Source organism: Malaclemys terrapin, chromosome 17 (assembly GCF_027887155.1).
Source record: "Malaclemys terrapin pileata isolate rMalTer1 chromosome 17, rMalTer1.hap1, whole genome shotgun sequence".
NCBI classification, from domain to species: domain Eukaryota; kingdom Metazoa; phylum Chordata; order Testudines; family Emydidae; genus Malaclemys; species Malaclemys terrapin.
The window spans coordinates 13492501-13513923 of NC_071521.1; the positions used below are offsets into that span (position 1 = coordinate 13492501).

The following is a 21423-nucleotide window of genomic DNA, read 5'->3' on the forward strand; positions in this document are numbered from 1 at the left end:
CTGTACTCCCTTGCTGTTTCTCTTTAAAGGTAACATACAATTTTGCTGAAGGGCAGGAAAAAATACATGATGGAGGACTATAGATGCATGCAAACAAAATGCAGGGGCTTTTGGCCCTGTTGACTTAAATTTGAGTATCGAATAACAGCATCTTTCACCATAAAATATATTACCTTAATTAATGGAGATATCCCATCTCCTAGAACTGGAAGGGACCTTGAAAGGTCATCAAGTCCAGCCCCCTGCCTTCACTAGCAGGACCAAGTACTGATTTTGCCCCAGATACCTAAGTGGCCCCCTCAAGGACTGAACTCACAACCCTGGGTTTAGCAGGCCAATGCTCAAACCACTGAGCTATCCCTCCCCCACCTTGGCTTTTAATTCACCCCATTCCAACTTCTTGTTTTTACATCCTACTCCAGTCCTCTATAATAAGCCTCTCTCTCCCTCCTCCTGCTTCAACTGGCTCTCTGACTAATCTACTCCAGATATTAGTTACCCTGCATGAGAAATAGTATTACTTCGCCACTTTAGTCTTCGTTGCTTACATTGCAGTTTCCCCTAGGCAGAACCCTTTCTTGGTTTGAACAATTAATCTTTACCCCTTTAATGTATTTGAAAATGGGGCTGATCTATAGAAAGTGTCATAAAAAAAAAAAAATTATGAAATTGGGAAAAGAACCACTTAGGTCACACTCTGTCACAAGGCGCATAAAGAGAATAGAAGAAGTAAAGCCTGCAACCCATTGGTCGTATTCCCATCTCTAAACTAATTTAAGGGCCCTCTTACATCCCTCCCCAACCTGATGTTCCCACTGAAGTCAGTAGCAGTTTTGGCTTTGCAAGGAAATGTACACTCATCTCAGATATCAACAGTTTTGCTGCAGCGTTGTGCAATACTTACAAAAATTATTCTGCCTGTCAATGGAGAAATGCCTTGCCTGAATGAAAACACAAGCAACCCTTACAAAATCAAGGACCACCCCAAGGAACGGCTAGTTGTGGATTGCAACCACCATTTTTCCTTCCTATTACCCTCCACCTTTCAGTCAGCATGTGGTTATCTCATTTTGAGTCAGATCGCTTGCAGATGTTCCCTCTGTACTGTGCAGTTCGCTCTCTGCAACCTGATCCATATCGGTATGTCTTTTACCACTCCTAGCTTGGTGGCTCAAGCTTCTCTGAAGCCCCACTTTCACTTTGATCTTAGAGTCTTTAATTGAATTCCGGATATTCTGCAGGTTCCAATGCGTTCGCGGGAGAGCATTGTCTAGTGTGAAAAAGCCATCCCGTATCCGCCGCACCTGGGTGCACACAGCAGTTGATTTCAGCTCCAAGCCAATCTCGTGAACTATCTTTCGGAGGTACTGCTGGGTCTCATGCAAACACTGGATTTCTGGAGGAGGCAGAAAGACTGCATTAGAAGGGCCAGCGCATATATGCAACAAGACACCGTGCCTGTAAATTCAAACACCAGTTACTGGGATTAAAGTACAAAAAGAAGAGTTAGTGCAACAGGAAAGATGCTGTTTTTTTAAGTACCTGACAGTATAATCATGATTATACAGAGGTCTTGCACAATGGCCCAAGCCTTCAAAAAAGTTAGTTTTATAAAAACAAATTTCAAATACAAGGTCATATAATAAGAGTTAAATATTTGGGCTAGGCAAAGGTCAGTATAGCTATATTTGAGTTTGTCTGAATAATTCATGAGGACCAGGAAGGCTATTAAAGGTGAACCACAAAGCTTTTATAAACAGACTGTTTAGGATCCCAAATTCTTAATATCTGTACAGATTAAATACTTTTAACAATGTTTAATAGATGCTTTGTCTTCAGACTAAAGCCCCAATCCTGTAAATGGCTACGTGCGTGGACCCCTGGGCTTGTGTTGAACTCTTAACTTTAGTGGGGCTCTACGTGGGCACAAGGATCTGCCTGCATAAAGTCAATTGCAGAATCAAGGTGTACGGAAATAATCCTTGCAATATTCCTGTGAGACAGGTAAGAAAATTATCATCCTCACATTAGCTATGGGGAAATGAGGCAGCAAGGGTATATAACTTTCACCATACCACAGAAGTCCATATTAGTGCCAGGATTAGAATGCAGGAGGAGTTGTCTTTCAATCTTGAATTTAAATCACAGAGGTGACAAATTAACAGGCATGGAAACTGGACTCCTTTATTCACAGATCACCTGTGGAACTCTTGCCCACAAGAGATCACTGAGGCCAGAAGTTCAGTAGGATTTGAAAAAGGATTTTATGTTCAGTTACATTATCTAGGACAAAAAAAAGTTTAATGGGGATATAAAATCTCAAGTTTCAGGGCATAAACTGACGACTAATTTATTGCTTCCTTAAGTGGGGAGGGTGGCTGCATCAAATGACTAGTCAATGTATATATCTTCCGTATCCCCTAAAATGGGATTAAGAGTAGGCCTTGAACAACACATGACAAGAATAAAGGGGGTGAGATTGGTTTGTTTTCTTAGCTTTCAAAAATTTGGGAGACATTGCACAGAAAGAATTGTGCCCTTTGGGCAAATTATTCCATAGCTATCTGCTAGGGAATTTAACTGTCCTTTGAAGCACTATCAGAGACAGAATACTAGACTAGGTGGACTATCAGTCTGATCCAGTATAGCAGTTATGTTCCTACCAGGCAGAAATTGCACAAACTTCCCCACGCTGCTCAGTCCTAATTTAGAGGGTCCATCCAGCACTGGGATGGTCCTTCAATCTCTATGGCAAATTTAATCATTGGGGTGTTTGCTGAGACTGTCACAGTTACCAGTTTGTACCAGCTGCGGTGGTTTTGTAACAGACACCTGTCCACTAGGAACTGGTTTGAGCTCACAAACTCATTTCACACAGATCACAGAAGAACAGCTAGATAGCAGCAACTTTTTGCCACTATCTTCATACGTACTCCCAAACTCTAGCTCTAGTTAGACCATACCTAGCTGGAATTCTGGAGGTGCAAACTGGAGGCATCGAATTGCTGTGATTAATGGAGGGGTTTTTTCCATTGGGCGAATTAAACCTTCAACAGCCAGCTCGTAGGCCTCTTGAGTTTTCAGGTCAATGTTAGAGTACCTGGAGAAAGGAACAGAGCAGTGAATTTGCACTTCCATCCCAATGAATTCATAGATTCTGAGGCAGAAGGGACTGTCATGACAATCTAGTCTGACCTCCTGCATAAAATTTCCCCAAAATAACTCCTAAAGCATATCTTTTAGAAAAAGATCTAATCTTGATTTAACAATAGCCAGTGATGGAGAACCCACCATGACACTTGGTAAATTGTTCCAATAGTTAATTACACTATTAAAAAGGTACCTTATTTACAGTCTCAATTTGTCTAGCTTCAACTTCCAGCCAGTGTTATACTTTTCTCTGCTAGATTGAAGAGCCCCTTATTAAAATATTTGTTCCCCACGTATGTACTTATACACTGTAATCAAATTACCCCTTAACATTCTCTTTGTTAAGCTAAATAGATTGAGCTCCTTGAGTTTATCAATATAATGCAACTTTTCTAATCCTTTAATCATTCTCATGGCTCTTCTCTGAACCCACTCCAATTTTTCAACATCCTTCTTGAAATGTGAACACCAGAATTGGACGCAATATTCCAGTAGCAGTCACACCAGTGCCAAATACAGCGGTAAAATAACCTCTCTACTCCTACTTTAGAGTCCCCTGTTTATGCATCCAGGGATCACATTAGCCCCATTGGCCACCATGTCGCACTGGGAGCACATGTTCAAAGACCCTCTGTTTTGTTATAAAACAGATGCAACATTCACATTTCAAACTAAAGATTTGTTCAGTCTCTGTAGTTTCTAAGTTAACCTCCCCTGACACAGTTTTTAATCCTATAACTGTGTCTGATGTCCTATAAATGCTATAAACATGGGTACTGTCAATAAGGTACTACAACTGGGAGGGAAGGCACCCTATCATACTCAGCAGAAGAACTTTCATTTTACCAAGGTGTCATGTATAGGCCCTAAAGTAACATGGGAGTTCAGAAGCCAAAGGTAGCCTGACTCCCACAGACAAAGTGGCTGATTTTCCTCTCTGAGGCTCAAACCTTTATAATTCATTACAGCAAGCAACAGACTAATCTCATTAGTTCCAATGATCAGCAAATAGCAGCATGGAAGTCAGGTCAGGTCACTCAGGATTTCTGATTGGATACATACGTAAGCAGAGCTTTATGATTGGTTCCCTGAATGACAGCAAGAATCCGCTCCAGCTTGTCCCCTGTGATATGATCTGTAAATGTTGAGAAGGCAAAAGAGGAACATAAATCTTCCTTGATACACCCAGCACCTGCAGAGTCTTCGTCTGAAATCAAGATGTTGCCATCTCCTGGCCAAGCTGTCATATCTAAATGGGCTTGTGGGAAGCCCATGAAAGATGGCTTTAGTGTAACAGAATACAGCAGCACAGGAAACTAACCCAGTCTACATATATACCATGCCAGTACATAGAGCGAAGCAGTCCCTGGGGCAAAGGGAATAGAGCTTGCATTGGTTTCATGACGGAGGCCACAATTCATCTCATGAGATATTTCAAGACTTTGTTTAACATCAGGACCTTTATGAAAGTCTCTGATCACTCTCTTGTGGGTGAGGATAATATGTCTCCTGAGGTACAAGGAGATGGGGTACACCTAACTTTGGGAATAGGTATGATCAGGACTTTATATCAGCGAGCTATATATTGTGGCTGTATTTAGCATACTACAGGCAGGGTAACGTGTCTGACAAAGTGGGCATTCACCCACGAAAGCTTATGCTCCAATACATCTGTTAATCTGTAAGGTGCCACAGGACTCTTTGTTGATGTTTACTGTGGTGAGACTGCATGGGAGAATCCTCATAAACCAAGATTAGAGAGCTCTTAAAGGTGCGCTAAATGTTGCTCAATCTGGATAGGCGTAACACTTTACTTTCTAATTAGAAATCTTCGTTTACACATCGACCATTACTTACCAAATGTGGTCTTCTCTATTAGCCTGCCTGTGTCTGAGAAGTCATCTGTGGCTTTGCCAAACAGTCCACGAACAGTATAAGCCTTCAAAAGGGAAAAGTGCAATTTATGGAGGAAACAGTTTGCAAACAGCAGAGAAGCAATATCCTGCTATGCAGCAACTACAGGGCATCACAGGACAGGAAAGGTTTCTCTAAAGGAAAGCTGCAGTCTCTGCACAGTGAGTGGTGCCTCTTATCTTATATGAACTGATAATGGCTTTGGGAAGCACTGGTGATTTGTTTGACACTCAAATGTAGCATGACAGCCACTCCTGCTGGCAGCTGCCTCAATAATATGGAAGCAGGCATTATGCCTTGTGACAGCAGCACAACCTCCCCAGGCCCTTCAGAGGCTCTTGAACCAGTTTCTGATTTGGAATGGTTACAGCTTTCTTAAAGCTCACATGGTCTCATATGAACACACTTTTATAATTCCCATTTGTTCATGATCTGCAGGCTCAAGCCACTAGAATAATGATTTTATTGCAATGTCGATAAAGATCATCATTAATATTACTTATACGGCTGTGGTGCCTAGAGGCTCCAATCAGGGATCAGAGCCCCATTGTGCTAAACACCATACAAATGAGTACATCACTCCCTGCCCTAGACATCTCTCAATCTAGGCCTATAACATGGTGCAACAGCTGGATAAACACACACATGGAAATGAGGAAGAGTGCACCCCACACACATCAGGATATAAAAAACATGCTTCAACTTGTACACACATGCATCTCTCACTCACCACAGTATGTACACATACATCTAAACATATTACTGTATCTGTCTCCCTAGGGTTATTGTCCAGCATGCCATCATTGCTATCAGCAGTTCAGCTTCAGCAGTAGTAGCAATGGTGGGAGCAGTAGTGTAGATGGTTAAAAATGCCAGTGCCTTTTCATGTCATCTGGACCTGCCCTGAATAAGGTTAGGATACAGTGGCAGCCAGTTGATGCCTCTTTGTGGAAAATTTAGGGAGGAAATCCCAAGAGTCAATGTGTCTCAGTTCTGAGCTGGAGGAATTACCTCTAGCAGGAAGTGGGGGGAGGGTTATTTTCCAGAGCCCATTTTACCTTTGGCTTCTCTGCCAAGACAGCCAACAAACAGGGCAAATGTGATTTGTGTAGTGTGGATACCTCCCTCCCCACTAGAAATAGACTGAGACCCAGTTTGTTTTACAGAAGCCTCCAGATAGCAATGACTTTTACTTGGTCCTGACCAGGCAAGATTCAGACTGATGACCTACAGGTAAAAAGTTCCACATCCCATTACCAATTCCCTGGTCATTTATATTGTTTCCCTCCACTCCCAAAAGAATACTTAATATTGCTTAATCTCAGTGATTTGTGCCTATTCACACTTGTATGTGTTATTACTTCTCATATGATTTAGTAAGAGGAGGTCACATTTGCCTCTTCTTTCTTGATGCAATTTCTAACCTGGCCTTGATTTCTAGTGAGAATGGGTGTTACACACAGAAGTCCCCAAACAGGTTCAGTGCCAGAGCATACCCTAGTAAGATGGGCATTGTACATATCAGTGAGCAGCTTGTTCCCATGGCCCACTCCAAGCACTGAAATACAAAAAACAACAGGAGGCCATTAATCGGTCACATAAAAAGTTATTTGGGCATAAGCATTTTTATATAGCACCACACTCTCCCCTGGCACCGTTCAGACACACAAAAAGCAATATCTGTGTACCCAGAATTTATAGTCTAACTGTTTCTGCCTCTGTCTTTGTTGCTGAGAGTTGCCACCACCCACCCAAACCTCTGACTGCCACTAAAGCCACAACTAATAAGAGCTACGTGCTAGTGTGAGCTTGTGCTTTTCATCTGTAGATCCCAAAAGCACCCTACAAAAGAAGGGCAGTATCATTATCCCCATTTTACAGACAGGGAAACAGAGACACTTGAGCAGTCAGGTTCACACACGGCAGAGCCAAGAAGAGAATATAAGTCTCCCAATTCAATTCCTTCCACTGGACCACATTGCCTCTCTGAGAATAATTAGTTATTCTTGTCTCCCTGGCTTATGATTCAGGACCCTCTCAGAACAATCATCTCTGATTTGTGTGTTTCTACTGTAATTTACCATTTCTACCTTTGCCCGTGACCTACAAAATTCTCAGATGCTGCTAGTAGCCAGCACAGTGTTTTGTGAGCTTATTGTCTATTAAAACCCCCTCTATCCTATACCTGGTAATTTCACGATGAAGCTATATTCTTCTCTTTCAAAACAAAACATACCAAACACTCCAGATGACTTTGTATCCAGACGGTGACCTGCTCCGATTTTCAAGTGAGTGAACTCTGGTCCTTTAACTACGAGGGAAAGAAATATAGTGTATGGTTTGTGGCATACACAAAATTTAATTTCACTATAAAGAAAGAAATATACCAAGCTTTTCTGATCATTCTTTTCATTCCCTTTGGGGCACCTGCCATTGGCCACTGTCAGAGGACAGGAGACTGGGCTTGGACCTTTGGTCTGACCCAGTCTGGCCGTTCTTATGTTCTTAACAACAGTATGATGGTAACAGGCAATATACATGGTCCCAATGCAATTTAATCTTGCTGATTCCAAGGTGTTAAGAATCTTATGATTTACTGTGCACATAGTGAAGCCATTTCTAATAAATCACTGCCTAAAATGGAATGAAAGTCCTCAATCTCTCCACTGGATTCTCACTCTTCTCTCCACTACAAGCAGGTTGCACTGTGTTTATCCCCTTTGAATGCAGTGATTACCAGCTACCTGGTAATCGTTAGCAGCTGCAATCTAAGGGAATTAACATTTCTTATTCCTCTTTTATTCTGGCTGTGTTTTCCCAGTGGGCAAGTCAAATCTAGAAATGATAGTAATGGTATACACCAGCTTTTCCACAGAAATCAAGATTCTTCTCCAGCCTCTTACCTAGTGGATGGGCAGCCAGGACAGGCACCTGGGTAACAGTGAGGGTCAGCTCTTTCCCAGCATTTCTTTCTACAGTGGTTGGCAGGAAGCGTACTTGCTGCGGCACAGTTGGCTGTTCCAGAGAGTTCAATTCTACAGGAAATGGTACAGAAAACCTCTGCTGATATTTTTAAAGTGTATTATCTTGCAAATAAGCCCAGTTAAGACCCGCCCCGATGATCTTCCTGGAAAACAATGGGACACAGTCTGAAAAGAAAATACAGTGAAGGGAGTGATAAACATACATAGTTTCTCTTCAAAGCCTGGTCTACACACACAGATTCAGTAACAGTGTAACTATTTTGGTTAGGGATGTGAATTTTTTTTTTTTTTTTTTTTTTTTTTTTTTACAGAAATAGTTACCATTACAACATCTTGTGTGGATGCAATTATACCAGCGTAAAGGTGCTTTATACCCGTACAATTTATTGCCCTTCCCATAGGAGGAACGAGTATTACCATATAATTAAAGTGGCACCACTTGTGTGTGCAGACAAGGCTCAAATGTCTTTGGCTCATGGTTAGAGTCCTTCAAAGCCATGTATGAGTTCCATTTTAGGGAGCAGCATCTTCACAGTCCCTGAAGGGAGGCGAGTGGGACAAGAGACCATCTCTTTTGTGTTTGAAAGGAATCTACGTCCTCCTGGTGACTGCAATGCCGATACCTCCTTGATGAGTAGACATGGGTAGATCATCTTCAGCAAGGAAGAGGGATTCCTCATTTAAAAAAAAAAGTCTTAAGTCATTGCCACCCTAACAGCTGCTAGGTCTGAGATGGAGAATGGCCTCTACAATGGCTATCTCAAGCCTGATTTTTTTTTCTCCAACAACGCTTGTCTCGGCCTGTATGCGTGTCATACTGTGACTAGTCTTAGTCATTTTACCAAATTGTGAACGAGCCCTTTGCTTTATCCTCTCTATGATGAGGACTCAGTTGTCAAAAGAACTCACGCAAGGCTTGGGCCAGGGTTTCTGAACATTGGTCATTACAAGTGTCCATGGCAGCAAACCAACATAAGTGGGTCTGAAGGGTTCTCTCAGGCTTTTAGAAAGGCCAGGATTATATGCACTAGCACAAGCTAACCATGGCCTGAACCATTAACACCAGGTTAAGTTGCCTAAAGGTGTAGAGAGGAGGGCATTGTCAATTGACAGAGGTAGTCCCTCTCCATGTGCACATCCATCCTGCAACTAGTAGTACTACTAGGGACGCACTCTCCCATTTGGCTCCTTTGTTGACCCAACATGCTTCTCCAAGTGCCAACGGCTCTGACTTGCGGTTTCAGCACGTTGGTGGGAAGGGAGTTTGGAGATGAAGGAAAACAGTGGGGGCACTTGGCCTTCTCAGAATCCCCTAAATCAGTGGTTCTTAACCTTTCCAGACTACTGTATCCCTTTCAGGAGTCTGATTTGTCTTACATAACCCCAAGTTTCAAAATCAGACATAAAAATACAAAAGTGTCACAGCCACACTGTTCTTGAAAAATGGCTTGTTTTTTCATTATCAGAGGGGTAGCTGTGTTAGTCTGGATCTGTAAAAAGCAACAGAGAGTCCTGTGGCACCTTTGAGACTAACAGATGTATTGGAGCGTAAGCTTTCGTGGGTGAATGCTACATGCATCCGACGAAGTGGGCATTCACCCACGAAAGCTTATGCTCCAATACATGTTAGTCTTAAAGGTGCCACAGGACTCTTTGTTGCTTTTTTGCTTTTTCATTTTTATCATATGATTATAAAATAAATCAATTGGAATATAAATATTGCACTTATAGTTCAGCGTATAGTATACTGAGCTATATAAACACGTCACTATCTGTATGAAACGTCGTTCGTGCTGACTTCGCTAGTGCTTTTTATGTAGCTTGTGGTAAAACCAGGCAAATCTCTAGATGAGTTGATGCCCCCCGGAAGACCTCTGCATACCCCTGGGGGAGAACCCCTGCCCTAAATCTTCTGAGGGGCAGATTGGAAATCTCCTACCCCCCCCCCCCCATTCCACATGGGGGGAACTCCCTCCCCATCGCCCCCCACCCCCGGGGGGGGAGGGACTCCAGGACGTGGACAAAAGGACCTAGCCTCACCTTTCAGGAGCAGGGTCTCCAGAGTGTCCCGCACCCTGATCCAAGTCACCCCGGGGGGTTTGTACACAGCGAAGAGCCCGTTTAGCCTGGTCCTAGCCACTCTCCCGGCAGCCATGGCTATGGCGGAAGGAAACCGCCACCGTACGGGTTCATCAACTACACCGCTCCCCCAGTGGGCGCCGCCATGCGCTTCCGGCAACTGGGTGCGTCGATGAAAGCGCTCCCCCCCCCCGGGAGCAAGCGCTAGGAGACGCACCCGTTCCGGGAAGATCTCAGATCCCTAGCTAGGTATAGTGGCCAAGCCGTGCCAAGCATCCGCAGGTGAGAGAAAGAGTTCTCAGGACAGGACCCCGCTTGGGGCACTAGCTACACCAGTGACGACGGGCCCTGCTCCTTGGGGAGCCCCGTATTCCCCCAGCCCCCTCCTCCTGCGGGATAGCCCAGGCGGGGATCGCCGCGTGACTTGCTCCCCGCAAGCTCCGCCCGGCCAGGAGAGGGACCCCGCGGGGCTGGATCACCACCCCCCCCGGCCCATGATGCACCGGGGCTGCGGCGGAGTCGGGGCCCACGTGGTTTCCTGGCGGCCGGGGAGCGCGGAGGGGGGGCCCCGAGCTCCGGGCTAGTCGCCGCTCACCGGATGCTGCCGATCTGCTGGCTGGGCAGGGCGCGCAGGGGGGGTTGGCTGCGGCGGGCTCCGGGCTCGCTGCGCGGCCTGCGGCCCCTGGCCCTGGGTTCACCGGCCGCCTCCGTAGGCAAGTGGCTGCGCCGAGCCGGGGGCCTGGTGGGTCCGAGACGGCAGGCGGGGGGCTGCAGGCGAGACTCCGTGTGGGCGGGACTGGGGAGCGTCTCAGGCTCCGGTTTAGGGAAATGAGACCTGATGCGCCCCCTGCTATCCCTGCCCTGGGCCCCCTCCCGGCTCTGCTAGTGTACCTCAAACCTGGTTTTGCAGCACCCCTTCCCATGATAGGCGTGTCTGCACCCCACCTACTCTGCCACGTCCCCGAGTCCTGAATTCTAGCCTCCCCTGTTCCAGGGCTACTCCCCCACAGCTCTGCCAGTGCACCTGTGACCTGATTCGCAATGTCTACTTCCTATTTCTCCCAGTTTTACAAATGCACAGCAATCCTGGTAACAGCCTTTGCTGTGCTACTTTGTCCCACCTGCCCTAAACTCTGCCACTGCACCTCAAGCACCCCGGTAGTCTGGCTTTCTGTTTTTATTGCTGTGTCTTGTTTTTTGCTCTTATACACCTCTACGCCAATATAACGCTGTCCTCGGGAGCCAGAAAATCTTACTGCATTGTAGGTGAAACCGCGTTATGTCAAACTTGCTTTGATCCGCCGGAGTGCCCCACCCCCCTCCGGAGCGCTGCTTTACCGTGTTATATCTGAATTCATGTTATATCGGGTCGCGTTATATCAGGGTAGAGGTGTATTAAGTATATTCCAGGTTACCCAAACAGTAACAGTGATCATGCAGTAGCTTTATTGTTCAAGCCAGTGAGATCCTAGCCACAGCTCCCACCTAGCTAGAACTCCCAAGCGTATGTGCTTATAATGGAGTATTGTTGCAAATCATGGGCCATGGTGATACTATAGACACCAGTGATCTGTCGTTATCTCTGATCACCAAGGGGCCTTGCATACAGACTGTGTCAGGAAAAGGACAAAGGAAGCCAAATTGGCAGATATGCACTGTCTTAGTCTTTGAACAGAGCTGTATTTTCCGGTTAACTCACTGCCCTGGTGTGGCTATGTTTTGCAGGTAGCGGAGATCAGCTACCCCACACTGACCTGACAGTGACTGCAGAGGAGCATGTGGACGAAGAGAGGTATTACCAGCTATACCCAGGGCACATCCCCACCAGCCCTCTGCAGAAAGTACTGCTGTCTGCTGGCTCGGCATTTATGTCTCTCTACAACCCCTACCGGCATGGTAAGCTGAATCTTGCAGCTTTTATCCAGCTGTGGTCTCCACATTCACATAGACTGTATTTCCCTCACATCCCAGGAACCAGATCTGTGTTTCTGTTGAGAAGAAGAACAGGAGTACTTGTGGCACCTTAGAGACTAACAAATTTATTAGAGCATAAGCTTTCGTGGACTACAGCCCACTTCTTCGGATGCAAGAAGTGGGCTGTAGTCCACGAAAGCTTATGCTCTAATAAATTTGTTAGTCTCTAAGGTGCCACAAGTACTCCTGTTCTTCTTTTTGCGGATACAGACTAACACGGCTGCTACTCTGAAACCTTTCTGTTGAGAGTTTCCCTGGGGATTTGCATTCTTTTATTTCCCCATCTCTACATTGTAGGAAAGAATTTATGTTTAAGAAACCGAGACTGGCACGCAGAGACAGCTGTTAGTGCAGACAGTTAGTGAGAAAGATCCCCCTGCATATCTCTGCTAAAGCATCTCATTCCTCATCCCTTATTATTCCAAACCTCCTGGTTCTGCTAACCTCATTCCCAGTCTGCAATATTCTCTGCTGTTCCAGTCCCAGGCCCCAAACATAGCTCTGCCACCACACCACACTCCTGACCTTCAGAGCCCTCTCTGTGCAGCACTTGTGACTAGTTGCATGGCAATTTAAACCCCAGAGGTTGGAGGATGGTCTAGTGGTTAGGGTGCTTCACCACAGACTTCCTGAATGACCTCCAGCAAGTCACATAGTCTCTCTAGGCCTCAGTTCTCCATGTGTGAAATGAGGATAATAGGACATCCTACCATGCAGGAGTGCTTTGAAGGTAAATGCATTAATGACTTTGAGGTGCTCAGATATTGCAGTGCTGGGGGCCACATAGGTACCTAAAATGTATTAGCCCTGTCTTGTGTCCTCAGGATTTTCATTCTTAACCAGAATTGCTGTTTGCCTGTTTGTCTTTTATTGTCAATCAGTTTCCCATCCATTCTCTCTCTTTCCCCCCCTTTTTTCAGATATGGTGGCAGTCCTTGGTGAGACAACTGGCTCTTCAGCCCTGCGGCGCCTGCGGGACAAAATGAGGCTTGACCCTGAAGGTTATCAGATCCTACAGTGCGTTATTGTCCCTCTTGCATGGCCTGTGGCAGGGAAGGAGACAAGCTTATGAGGCAGCTGTCTGGCTGGAGCAATTGTATCTATACCGCACGCTTCTGGGCAGGTAGTGCAGGCTCATGTCTACAAGAGGAGGCTTCTGGAATCATTGTGCTTCCAGGGACAGGATGATTATGGTTTAATTCCCAAGAGATTTTCTGCTCCCCTGCTGATGTTTAGAATGGTCTTTTTGGCAAGTGCAAGAACAGCAGTAAACATACTTGGTGTGCAGGCCTGCCTACTTCCTCTTCGGTTTCAGCTTTGCTGCTGCTGCTAGTGGTGAACGCGCTCGTTCCAGATGTGGGAAACTGCGTGTATGTGAGCTTCCCACCACAGCAGTTCATGAGGGTGATAGCAACTCCCACCCCGCATGCCTGCTGCTGGATTTTATTGCATCAGCCCGCCAACGACTGCAGCCTCCATCACCAATTTGTCTGCTTCTCCCACAACAACCTCTTTACTTTCTTCCATGCCACTCTCTACACTTGAAACCCCCTCCCCACACTGGTTTGGAAAGACACTAATCCTACCCCTTCTGATCCCTCCTTAAGACCCACTTCTGCTGTGATGCCTACAGGAAACTGTCAGCTGGTACGGGGTCGATGCAAGTGCACATTCTTATTACTGTTTCCTTTGTCCTCCCTTTTCTGTATCTTCTGTTTGCTCGTTACACCTACTTCTCATGTATTGTCTTAATGACACTATAAATTCTTCGGGGCAGAGGCTGCCTTTTGCTCTGTGTTTGTAGAGCACCTGATACGTTGCAGCCCTGACCCTGATTGGAGCCTCTGGGCGCTACTGTATTGAAATACTAAATAATAATAATAGGGCATGTGACAGGAAGTACAGCTTAGCGTCAACCAAGCAGTGAAACAACCATCAGATGCACAGGCGGGGTAAGACGGGAACATTTATTTATTTCAGTTCTGGGAATTTTTGTTAATTGGTCCAAGACACAACTTAAATCCCTCTTAATCCTTATCTGGAGGACTTAAGAGTGCCTAGGTCTAGCCTGTGTACATGGGGAGTTTCAGCCCGGAACCAAAACTAGTATGCTTTTGGCCTTTCAGTGCTATGAATTGGCCCCTCCGTTAAATTTCTTCACTGAAAATCAGAGACATCCTGGAAAAAGGTGCCTTCTGTCTATGGGTCTTGTTCCCAGCTGTGCTCTGTGATAGGTCCTGAAGCTGTTGAAGCACCAACAGCTCAGCAGGAGGGGGCATTCAGTCCGCATTTGGGACAGACTTTTCTCTCCACTGACGTGCTGCTTGCTTCGTGAAGCCATGCCACTTTTGCTGTGAAGCCTCTGGCCAAAGTTTACCCCTCCCCGCCACCACTGTTGTGCACGGTGCTATGTACCTATCTCTGTTGCCTTAGAGGTGGCTGCATTTCAGAGGTGCGGTGCATAGAGAATTTGGCATCTTCAGCGATGAGTGGTGCTGTAGAAATGTGAGATAACAGCTTTACTGCTGCTCTGGCTCCTTTAAGTTCTCTGTGCCCTGATTCCCACCGGTATGAAATAATAGGCAAGCAAGTGTTTGTGCAGGACTTTAAGAGCCAGTGGGGAAAGGCATCAGCAAAACCCTTGTGCCAAGGACGTGAATTCCAGCAATACAGCTGTGTGGACAGCTGGCCCTGGTTTTCTCAGCTTCCCTGGGGAGTTGCTGTGTTTTGTGGGTTGGCTCAGCCACTCTGTTTTTCATTTGCAGAGAGCGGCCTCGGATCCGGCTCTCCACCCTGGACGTGACTGGGCTCCGGGGGCTGCCGGATGGAACGTTTGGCCGAGAATATGTCCGGTTTTTGGACAGCAATGTGAGTATGGGACCTAGCAGTCCTTGGGAGGCAGCAGGGCGTTTGGGGGCTGTGGATGGCAGTAGCTGATCTATCTGGTGAGAAGAGCATGGAAGGGGGGTCTGAGCCATCTGGGAGACCAGCAAGGGAGAAAGCAGACAGGGGAGCCTAAAGAGAACTTCCAGTGAAATTAAATCAGCTTAGTGGATAGAGCACTAAACTTGGATTCAGGACACCTGGGTTCTGTTCCTGGCTCTGCCAGTGGCCTGCTGGGTGATCTGGGGCAAGTCACGTCACTGCTCTGTGCCTCAGTTTCCTTTTCTATACAGTGGAGATAATGATTCTGACCTCCTTTGCAGAATGCCTTAAGATCTCCTGATAAACAGTGCTATGTAAGTGCTATTAATTATTATTAAAGAATCATCATGAAACATGAATTCCTGGCAGGTAGCAGGGGCTGAACCTGGGATGTTCTGATTTTGCAGAGGGTTTCTCCAGACACCAGGATGCCGGTCAAGTTTGTTGATGACGAGGAGCTGGCCTATGTGATCCAGCGGTACCGTGAGGTCCATGACCTGATGCACACTCTCCTCGGCATGCCCACCAACATGCTTGGTGAGTCCAGACTGGGTGTGACCGAGAGTCGTTACCGTCTAGCATGCTGCTGTGTGAAATGAATTGGGGGAGGTCTCAGCCAGGCTGCCAGTGGCCAGATGTCCACATCACAAAACCCATCCCCGCAGCTTGGCCACCTTGTTGGCTGCCTATCAGAGAGGCCAAGGACTGAACGAGCCATGGTGGTTAAACTCCTCCAGGTCGGGGCTGGAGGCTACTGATGGGGCAGGGCGTGGGGCATGTTTGCTTTGCTGCTGTCAGCATTCCATCTGCGATGTGGATAAAAAGAGAACCTCAGCCTCCAGGAACAGTCACCCTTCACCTACATGAGAGATGCTCACTGAGTCACTGGCGTTGCTGAATAGGAAGAGGTTGGGTGGGCACTGCCCTAAAGGGCCGATGAAGAAACCTGCAGTGCAAGGAGAACGACTGCATGAGTGGATTGTTTCGTAAGCCAAAACGAGCTTTGAGCAAGCGTGGGCTGGAATCAGGAGAAGGGGATGGGAGGAGAAACGTTCTTTTAGTTGAGCTCTTATCCGCAAATCAGCTCTGTCTGTTCTTCTGAATAAACTTAATAGCAAGTATCAGAGGGGGGAGCCGTGTTAGTCTGGATCTGTAAAAGCAGCAAAGAGTCCTGTGGCACCTTATAGACTAACAGACGTATTGGAGCATGAGCTTTCGTGGGTGCATACCCACTTCTTCGGATGCATGTGACGAAGTGGGTATGCACCCACGAAAGCTCATGCTCCTATACATCTGTTAGTCTATAAGGTGCCATAGGACTCTTTGCTGCTTTTAATAGCAAGTGGCAGGCTGAAATTGCTGATCTGCTGTTAGCTGAACACGGCTTTAGGACCCTGCAGGAGCCTGGGCTTCTCCGTGTTTGGAGGTTTATTTTAAGAAGGCCTGGTACAGGCTGGGAGGCCTGACATTTGGCCTACTCCACCCTTCCACCCCCATCTTTTGGCATCACATTGTGGAGTTTACCAAGCTGCAAATCCTGCTGTTAAATAGAGCACTGGACTGGGATTCAGGAGACCTGGGGTCTGTTCCTGGCTCCGCCATCAACTTTCTGAGTGACCTTGAGCAAGTCACCACCGCTCTGTGTCTCAGTTTCCCCATCTGTTAAATGGGGATCGTAACCATCTTTGTAAAGTGCTTTGAGATCTACCAATGAAAAGTGCTATAAAAGAGCTAGGTATTATTAATATTCTAATATGCTTGAATGCCAGCAGCTCAGAGCTCCCGAGCAACCCTACAATAACAAACCTGTGCAAGTAACTCAGTGTTCCCGAACAGCCTGACGACAATACAGTAATACCTATGATAGTGTGATTTGAGCAGCTAAGTCCCTTAGACACCTTTGAAAATCACAGCCTTAATTTTTAGGTTGAACTTTTAAAATGTTGTATAGAACCCGAATGTTAGGTCTACAGTATGGATGCTTATTTATTTGATTACCTTCAAAGGGTGCTTAAGTCTCACACCAACGCATGGCCTGGAGTGCTCTCAGAAAGGGGCCTTCAGAATAAGTTACGTTGGCTAGAGAGCTTAAGGTCCTGATTCTGCTCCCATTGAAGTCAAGAGCAAAACTCCCATTTGCAGCATTGTCTGAAAAGAGCAAGAATATTTGCATCAGCAGTGTCATGCTCATTCTGTGGAGAGGGCCAGATCGCGTAGTTTAATTATGGCCCATGGACTGGGGTATTATAGCAGAGCAGTGGTTGCACTCTGGTCATATTTTGAAGGCTTTCTTCATGTAGAAACATGCTTTAAAAAAAAAGGGAGAAAAACATTGAGCAGAAAAACGTCGAGCAGGCCAGATACGTACTACGCTGGGCTTACAGTGAATATGAGGGGGCCTCTTGGAATAGTAACTTCAAGTTCCCTGACCAGTTTTTGGCATAAGAACAGCCATACTGGGTCAGACCAAAGGTCCATCCAGCCCAGTATTCTGTCTGCCGACAGTGGCCAATGCCAGGTGTCCCAGAGGGAGTGAAGCTAACGGGTAATGATCAAGTGATCTCTCTCCTGCCATCCATCTCCACCCTCTGACAAACAGAGGCTAGGGACACTCTTCCTTTTACAGTCAAGTTTTCCCTTCCCTTTTCCCATATGCTGGGTGCAAGATTCTCACAAACAAATCAGTTTAACCTAAGGACTTGATCCAGTATCCACTGAAGTCAGTAGCAGCCTTTCTATTGATTCTAATGGGCTTCTACGGGATTATACAGGGAAAACAGTGAAACTGACTAGACACAAACTGTCAGAGAGTGAAAACAGAGAAGTACGGCCAGATTCTCAGCTGATATAAATCAGGCTTGCTCCAGTGAAACCAATGGGGTTACAAATCCGTTGACTCCAGTTGAGAATCTGGTCCATTGTGCGTGTTACGGTTACAGGGCCAGCTGCACCTCTGTCCCCTTTCTGGTCTCTCTAAGGCAGTGGTTCTCAACCTGCAGGCTGCATGCGGCCCAGTTAGCACCCAGCTGTGTGCTAAAGATTGCCCAGCCCGCACGGAGGGATCCAGGGTCGGGGCTGCCGCCCAGCCGGCCCAGCAGGATCTGGGGTTGGGGCTGCCCGCCCGGCCCCACAGGATCGGGGATCCAGAGTCGCCGGGGTCTGCTCCTGGCCCCACTCTGTGGAGGGGTCTCTGGGCGTATTGGCCCACAATTATAAATAGGTTGAGAACCACTGCTCTAAGGGCACCCCTCAGATGTCAGCCTCATGCCTTTACCTGTCCCAGGGTGGAAATCTGCAATTCTCCCAATCAGGCTCTGGGCTACAGCACCTTGTGGATCACCCATTCTTGTCGAGCAGGTCTGACAGGGATCAGACACCTGTGGGACTTCCCTGTGGGAGTCTGTGACCAATGGTGAATAGAGTGATCAGAGGGCCTTCTAAATCTATTCTTTAACAATAGGAACAAAGCATTTAAAGAAAAAGGATTGTAAACCAACAGTCTGCACACACCTCTGTCTTACCTAATGGCTTACCCCCTCTTCCCCCCCGGTTGGTAGCCCCTAGACAGCCTCACCCACTGTCCCTTAACAACCCTCCAGTGCTTACTTTGGTGCCATTCTTTTTCCTTCCCAGCGTTCCATCCCATTAACTAAACCAATCTATTTGTACGATAAACAACCCCATAACCAGGTCAACACACGATATTCATAAATTATTACAGAGCATCTCCACAGGCATCACAGAGCCAAACCCAGTCATTCCTGCATCATCTCCAGAGCGGCGCTCTGAGCTATTGATGGTGGCTCTCCATGCCATCACCAAATGCCAGCAGGAGGAGCCCCCTCCTTAGCTAGAAATAGGGTGACCAGATAGCAAGTGTGAAAAATCGGGTCACTTGGGGCGGGCGGGGGCCGGGGGGGTTATAATTGCCTATATAAGACAAAGCCAATAATATCAGGACATCTGGTCACCCTACCTGGGAAGCTAGGAGCTGATTATTTCTAGAGCCCAGAGGAAACACGTACAATCTTAGTACACTCTGAATGACGGCCCAGACAGGCACTTGAGGCAATAATTCACTAGGACGAGGAGGGTGAAAAATAAAATGACTCAATTTCTCTGTTTTGACATGCGTCTAGATAGGGAGCTCTCATTCTCCTGGGTCTTCTCTGGCTTTCTTCCAGGGGAGGTTGTGGTGAAGTGGTTCGAAGCTATTCAGACTGGCCTGCCCATGTGCATTCTGGGAGCGGTGTTTGGCCCGGTTCGTCTCAATGCCCGGTAGGTTGATCAGCCTGCAGGCTTTTGTAGAGCCTGTGCCTGGTTTGAAAGTCCGATTGAGAGGTTTTCTCTCCCATTATGTGTCTTCAAGATCCCAAATAAAATGGCAGCAGATGGGCACGACAGAGGGGACCTGTCTGCAAGTGAGGGGGTCTTCCCAGTGGAAAGGGGGACTCGCGTTCCATAGGTGTTCATAGGCAAAGATGACCTGGTGTGGAAGGAGATTATCCCACCCAAGAATATTAAAGCTCTCGTGGCACCTGTCGACATCCCTAAAGGGAATTACCCTGCTTGTCTAGATCTGATTTATGCCATGAATCCTAATAGGGCTTCCAGTCTGGAACCCCTGTTCCTACCAACACTACCCAGTGAAATGTCTTCAGGCAACAGACAGCACCGTCTTATCTAGTAGTTAAACCAAAGGACTAAGAGTGAGGCCTTGTGGGATCCATTCCCGTGTCCACCTCTGACTTCGCAGTGTGTCCTTCAGCACTTCACTTCTCTGGCTGTCCATCTCCCCCGCTGTGAAATGGGATCACAAGATTTGCCGGTCTCTGTGCTATGGAAGTGTAATGCGTCATTACATACTCAGCAAATGGATCACAGCAACGGTACCGCTGAGCCCAGAGACGTCAGATTCTTCCCAGGGCTGTTTCTAGGCACCCCACAGATTGGCTTCTGGGAAGCAGCATCGTTTTGTGGTTCAAGCGTGAGACAGTCGGGAGATGAGGGTCTTGTCCTGGCTCACTGTGTGACCGTGGGTAAGGCACTTCCCCTCTCTGGACTGTAACTGCTTCATAAATTAAACAGGGAGAATGAGATTGACCTGCTCATGGGGGGGGTTATGAGACTAAATCAGTTAGTGCTGCTAAAGTGCTTTAAGGCCCTCAGATGAAAGGGGCTGTAGAGTGTGTAGTAGTATTGTGTGCTGCTGTGTACAGTGGTATTGTGTTTGGCTAGTGGATTGTGTTCCCAGGGAAGAAAGTAAAACCATTTCCACACCTTTATTGCAGGAAGTTGCAGATCCTGACCACAGAGCTTATTCCCTGGGCTGTTCAGAGCGGCCGCAATGCCAGCTGCGTCCTGAATTTCTACTACGAGAACCGCTGGGAGCAGACAGTGGAGTCCCTGAGGGAGGAGATTGGAATCTTACATCCCCCTGCTATTTGTGTGTAAAAGTCTGGGAGATGGGCGGGCGGGCAGAGTGGGCTTCACACCCGCAGGATGGATCCTCACTGGGCACCGTACATGAGAAGCAATGAATAAACCCTTTGCAGGTTCGAGTCTCCTGGGAATTCTCCTACAGCGGTTGAGGGCACCAGTCTGCCCAAATGAGATGCTGGGTTGCCAACTTGCCAGGAATGTAAGGGCTGCACCCAGGGCCAGATTCATTGCTGTTGTAAGTGGCTGCAGCTCTGTTGATGTCAGTGAAGTTGCACTTTCACACCCCTAAGGTGAATTTGAACCTGGTGGCTGTCTTAGTCCTCAGCGTGGAGATATGGCCCATGGAGACAAGTCCCACCATGCAGTGTACCAGCTAGATCCTAGCAGAGGCTGGGACATGGAGTCTCCATGCGCTGTGTGTCTTCACAAGACCCCATGGTAGGGCCCCGTGGTCTGCATTCAGTTATCCCTGTATACTGGAGTGGGGAAGATGGGAAGGTGAGCTGGGTTAAAGTAGCACTGAAACTATCTAGTAACTTTTGGCTTCTGGTTGCTATAATATTCCCTAGGTGAATACCTACCCCCCTTGGGAGCTGAGACAATTAATTTTCTAGGGGACCATTCTACCCCAGTTAAAGCCAGTTGTTTTACAAAACAGCACCGGGACAGACTCATTGCCTATGACAAAATGACAGCTGATCAGCACGAGTGCTCTGCCCCCAGCTGTACTGACTTGCACTGATGGAGGCTGTAGGAATGTATTTTGTGTCTCTGGTACAGCTCGATCGATCGATCGCATACCCGCTTTGGCAGCTGGGAAGCAGTTCGGCTGTCGGTCAGTCACAGCAAAACCAAACCCCACTGAGTTGGGAGGGCACGTGTGTCAGTGTGTCAATTGCTGCATATCATTTAAAATAAACAAAATCCACCACCGGCATCCCCCTCGCTGACTGTC

At 47.0% G+C, this 21423-nt stretch overlaps 2 protein-coding genes across 2 annotated transcripts in view; one reads left to right on the forward strand and one right to left on the reverse strand.

The window, feature by feature from the left end:
• The window catches only part of TRUB2 (TruB pseudouridine synthase family member 2), a 10460-nt gene extending 160 nt beyond the window's left edge, over positions 1–10300 (reverse strand). The window contains exons 1-8 of the mRNA XM_054007224.1: positions 10089–10300; positions 7968–8099; positions 7301–7375; positions 6561–6622; positions 5008–5089; positions 4213–4285; positions 2964–3100; positions 1–1396 (exon numbers count right to left, since the gene is read on the reverse strand). The exon at positions 1–1396 is cut by the window's left edge and continues 160 nt beyond it. Of these exons, the coding sequence (XP_053863199.1) occupies positions 1050–1396; positions 2964–3100; positions 4213–4285; positions 5008–5089; positions 6561–6622; positions 7301–7375; positions 7968–8099; positions 10089–10203 (1023 nt within the window). The 5' untranslated portion in view covers positions 10204–10300 and the 3' untranslated portion in view covers positions 1–1049. The remainder of the gene's footprint in view (positions 1397–2963; positions 3101–4212; positions 4286–5007; positions 5090–6560; positions 6623–7300; positions 7376–7967; positions 8100–10088) is intronic.
• Positions 10301–10658: 358 nt separating this feature from the next.
• On the forward strand, positions 10659–20587 carry COQ4 (coenzyme Q4). The gene is made up of 7 exons (XM_054007226.1): positions 10659–10869; positions 11853–12023; positions 13022–13118; positions 14867–14969; positions 15434–15563; positions 19211–19304; positions 20318–20587. The coding sequence occupies exons 2-7, from the start codon at positions 11996–11998 to the stop codon at positions 20478–20480; spliced, it is 615 nt and encodes a 204-aa protein (XP_053863201.1). The 5' UTR covers positions 10659–10869; positions 11853–11995; the 3' UTR covers positions 20481–20587.
• Positions 20588–21423: the final 836 nt, after the last annotated feature.